Source organism: Corylus avellana, chromosome ca2, assembly GCF_901000735.1.
Source record: "Corylus avellana chromosome ca2, CavTom2PMs-1.0".
Classification (NCBI taxonomy): Eukaryota; Viridiplantae; Streptophyta; class Magnoliopsida; order Fagales; family Betulaceae; genus Corylus; species Corylus avellana.
The window spans coordinates 8,968,335-8,973,653 of record NC_081542.1 but is presented as its reverse complement, the minus strand read 5'-3'; the positions used below and the strand labels follow the sequence as shown (position 1 = coordinate 8,973,653).

The window sequence follows — 5,319 nt, the reverse complement described above, 5'->3', positions numbered from 1 at the left end:
TACTACCTAATTTTTTTACTACCTAATTAATTTTAATTATAATTAATTAGAATTTTTGACTTGTCGAATAAAGACATGTCAAAAAATTTTGACGTGCCAATGAAACAGTCAAAAATTTTTGACGTGTCAAAAATTTTTTGACTTGTTTATTTAGACACATCAAAAATTATTGACGTGGCAAACTTGAGTTACTGTTTGCCACATCAATAATGTGATGTTTTTTGTAGTGTTAATTATGTAAATTTAATGACGGTTTTTTTAAGTGAACCTATAAACGGTTGAAAAAGCATGTCTTAAAAAGCCGGTTTTGTTTTTTTAAAAAATGGTTCACAACATATGTCGCAATATTAAAGCACTTATGAAAATGATTCGGTCATATATATATATATATATATATATATATATTTGCTAAAGTATTAGCTTCACTCAAATGTAGATCACGTAATCATGGTCAATAAATTGGTGGGAGAAAAATCAAGTGCTATATAATCAAAATATTAATTCCTTCTATTACGAAAAATAAATGATATTCTCTTATTCCTTAAAATTGTAGTGCTACAATAAAGTAGGCTTAAACAGTAATAAATCAGCTACTTAATGGTGAATATAATGTCCGCAGCTATTCGAGCAAGGGTGTAAACAAGATTATTCCGATCAGTTAACAGCGACGGCTTTGGTACACAGTGGCCAAAGGTACCGTCAATGACGACCTCTTCACAGCTGAAGTACTCTTCACAACGCTCTGCACTTTGGAAAACGCCCTCCATATCAACCTTAGAAAAGCGGAAACGACCGAAACCAAACTGTTTGATTGCATCTGGACAGCTCTCAAAAGCACTAACCCCATACTCGGTACTACAATCCTTGAGCATCTCTTTGATAACTGGATCGCTTGTTTGTCCGATCAAATATTTTACATGCCCAAAAGTTTCATTGGTCCTGTTTTGCACAGCATGCAACATTATAAGGGCAAGGCCCTTCAAGTCGGTGCTGGTGCTGCCCGGATCCGCTCTTAATGTCGACGTGCAAAACACAGGGTTGTAGGTCTTCGAGCACGTGATGTCCACCAAATCTTGGTCCTCCAAATCTGCACGCACCATTCCTAATGATTGGCTGTAAACCAAGAGCACAAAAGCCACGGCAAATGGAAGCTGGGATTTCATCTTCACTATTTTGATGAAAATAAACTTTTTTATATTTATCTATATATACTCATAAGGTGTAGATTTTGTTCCAAGAGGAGTTTAAGGAGCTGGATTTGGCATTAAATATGCCAAATTAAGATTCTTCTGTAAAATTATAATTCTCTTACCATATTATTCATTCACATTAAAGATCTCTATATTTGATTTTTCTCTAAAATTCACAACAACAAAAAACACCATTCAACATACTATTTAGCCAAATGTTAAATATAACTCATGTCAAATATCCTCTTCAAATGTAAAGAAAATCACTTGCACACAAGGGGAACCGAACACGTAAAGGCCAAAACAAAAGGCAAAAGTCAACACTGATAATATGCAAACCAATTACCCTTTACTTTTCTTTTCTTTTTTTCTTTTCATATCTTTGCCTTTTACTTTCTAAAAAACAGACGGAGTGAACAATTGAAAATGAATTTTGATGGCTTATTATAAGAGAATTAAATTAAATATTTTGTGCAATTTAATATTTGGGTAAAGTTCACTTAACCCCCTTAAACTACCACCCTAATGACAATCTACCCCCTAAACTATCAATTGCGATAATTTGCCCCCAAAATTACCAAAAAAATGATAATGTATCCCAAATTAAAAAAATGACGAAATTACCCTTACTAAAATAAAAACAAAAATACTAAAATTTATTTTTTTTCAAAATTTTAAGGGTATTTTTATCTTATTAAAAATTATAAATGGGTAATTTTGTCATTTTGCTAGCTTTTGGTGAGTACATTATAATTGTTTTAGTAGTTTTGAGGATAAATTGTCGTAATTGATAGTTTTTAAGGTACATTGTTATTGAGGTGGTAGTTTTAGGGAGTTAAGTAGACTTTACCCTTAATATTTTATGTTATGAATGAAAAACGTTTGGATTGAAGTTAATTATGTATATCTCGGCTTTAAAGTTAGTTTCATGGTTGTACGTTTCACCAATAAAGAATAATATTTAGTTAAGAAATGTTTAGAAAGTTTAATGTTTAGTTGTTTTGATGTTTAGCTAAAATTCTTTTCTTGAGGAATTGAGGGGCCATGGGCCATGGCCCACCCGGTCCCCCCTAATTCCGTCACTGACAACAGTGATGATAATGAGGATTATGGAGATGTTGATGACAAAATAAATAGATAATAGGTTGCTCCTCTTATTGTTAATATACTATTATCTAATCATTCTTATAATTATAATTTTTGAGTGAATCAACTTTATTCTACAATGTATAATTAATTATTCTGATACTTGATAAATGTTTTAAAAAATTCCATTAAGCCTGCAAGTTATTAAAACAAAACAGTACTTAGTTTAAAATACCATGTTGATAAATAAAATTTAATTACACTTATTTTAAAACCTATATGCAAATGATCTTTGTTTCTGCAAAAGCAGATTTCCTAAAATGGTATTCAGTTCACATGCTTTGAAATATCAATTATGTTTCCATATCACTTTCTAAAGCACGTACCCCCTAAACCTTACATTCACAAATTTAACCTACCTCAAAATCCTCTAACTACACCAACGCCCTTGATTGTGAGGTAAAGAATAAGAAGGCTTTCCAACAGGATCAAATACATTATATTATGCGGAGTACAACAATCGAGGGCCTGGTGCAAACACACATGATAGAGTAAATTGGACAAGTTACAGGGTTATTTCGAGCCCTACGGAGGCTATTCCGTTTACAGTGCAAACATTTATCAGCAGAGATACATGGATTCCATCCAAAGAAGTTCCATATGAACCTGATTTGATCGAATGCTCATTACTTAGTATCAGCCTTTCCATGGCCGACCCAAGTATGTTTTGACTGGATATTCTGAGGTAAGGAGATCAGGTGTTGTAGTTAACGTGCAATTGAAGTTGTGCTTCTCTCGACCAATAATGATGTTCTTTTTATAGGTTCCTGCTCTAATCTTTATGCGGTGTCGACTGAAGCTGAAGTTGGGAGTAGCAAAGATGGCATCGGTTATTCTGGTGAAATCCCCCAATCCGTCTTGTGCTACAACCAGATCGAAGTCTAGCATCTCGTCACAATGGGTGGTCCACATAATTGCAAGTAAGATACTGTGAGCAATCATTAATTCTTTTGTAGAGCCTGTTAGCTTCTTTGCCATCTTCAGAGTTATTTCCTAGGTTGGCAATATAAGAACAACAATCATATCCAATGGCAATACAAGCAAACTTAATTTTTGGACTAGAACTGCGGGATTGTATATAGAAGTAGTGATATTAAAAAAAATAACTCAAGTTTCAATGGATATTTAATTATTAAGATCTAGAAAAAGAAACAAAATGAAAAATGGACACACACTCACTCACCCACACGTACACAAATAACTGAGGTGTTCATGGTTCAAATGACCTCTGTAAAGAAATAAAAAATAGAACATGTGTCCATTGATTAGGAAACAGAGCTACCATCATGTTATGGAGATAGGGCCCAAGTAAAAAATATGGATTTTATGGGATGTCAAGTCAACAAATGCAGCTTTAAAACACAAGGAAACCAATCTAATAACTCAGTTTCATGTGTAATACAACCAAAGAATGTCTGCAAGATATGGTACAACATATCAATTCCAGTTATATATCTATGTTATTAGAAAAAACCATGTGATTGTCCCAAAATGTAAGATGCATGATTCGTCCACTTTACACCTCTGGTTTTTACTTGCATCCGGCCAATTAAGCACATTTAAAAGTCCTAGGAACTGTTCCCGATCATCCACCTAAAACAGAACTAAAACTTTTCTTGTTTATTAAGAGAACTTTTTTATTAAGAGAACTAGTTTAAGTTGCACAAGCAATTATTTGTTTAGTTTCCATAAGAAAGAAGCATAAACATCTTGAACAACCAACACTGTTCAAACGTCACCTTTAGGAATGTGATATATGGCCCTAAATGTCACCTTGTAGTGATTTTTTTACTGTGCAAACGTCTTCAAATTTGAATCCAATCACTATGTTTAGAGTCTTTTGCCAAATGTCACTACTAATGTAGTGATGTTTTTTGGGCTTAAAATGTCATCTTTTAAGAGTTACTATTTTGTGGTTTTTTTTTTTGGGAAATCATATCTAAAATCCTTAGGTAAACGCGCTTTTATTAAAAACTGCCTAAGTATTTTTTTTTTTGAAATTTAGTCCATGTGTCACTCGAACTACTAGAAAACTCCCTACCATCAATTTTTGTTAACTTCCGTTAGTCTACTCAAAACTCACCATTTTATCTAATTAAAATATTATTATTTTTTTATTTATTTAATTTAAAAAATTCAATCTTTAACAAAAATAAAAATAAAAATTTGAAGGGTAGCCAGGGGTGGCACGCAAGCCACCCCATAGGTTGGTGTGGTTGGGTGGAGCCACCCCTTAGTGGGCCCAGTGAGCACACACCTGGTTAGGCCAGGGTGGCACCGCCACCCCTGACCACCCTTCAATTTTATTTTTTTTTTTTTTTTTTTTTTAAGATTGAATTTTTTAAATTAAATTAATAAAAAATAATATTTTAATCAGATAAAACGGTGAGTTTTGAGTAGACTAACAGAAGTTAAAAAAAATTGACGGTATGGAGTTTTCTAATAGTTTCAAGTGATCCAGGGACTAAATTTTCAAAAAAAAAAAATACCCAGGGAGTTTTTAATAAAAGCGTGTTTACCTAAAGATTTTAGATATGATTTCCTTTTTTTTTTTTAGCGACTGTTATAGTTAAAAAAAAAAAAGAAAAAAAAAAAGCAATTTAATTTCGATGCTTGTTTAGGATAAGGAAGTAGCAATAAAGCCTCAAGGTAATTATAATAAAGTATACATACTCAACTTTTTGTTTCCTTCATTATGCAAATCAGAATTCTCTCTATTGCAAGTAAAGTAAAGTAAAGAATATTTATTTTATGGACTATATTAGATTTAACAAATTTAGTGATATATTTGCTGCCACATCATTTAAAATTTTAAACAACGTAATATTTTTGTTTTTTTTGGACATGTCCACACAAGAGGGAGGAGGGGAGATTCGAACTAGTGACCTCCGCTTTATAAGGCATGGCCCCCAGCTAATTGAGCTACCCCTTGGAGACAAACAACGTAATATTATGTAAACAATTAAATGCAACAATTATACCA

At 32.6% G+C, this 5,319-nt stretch overlaps 1 protein-coding gene across 1 annotated transcript; it reads right to left on the bottom strand.

Moving 5' to 3' along the window:
* Positions 1-590: 590 nt before the first annotated feature.
* On the bottom strand, positions 591-1,163 carry LOC132169015 (pectinesterase inhibitor-like). The gene has a single exon (XM_059580104.1). The coding sequence runs from the start codon at positions 1,161-1,163 to the stop codon at positions 591-593; it is 573 nt and encodes a 190-aa protein (XP_059436087.1).
* Positions 1,164-5,319: the final 4,156 nt, after the last annotated feature.

Coding starts and splice junctions, on each gene's coding strand:
- LOC132169015 (XM_059580104.1), bottom strand. CDS start 1,163: ATGAAATCCCAGCTTCCATTTGCCGTGGCTTTTGTGCTCTTGGTTTAC.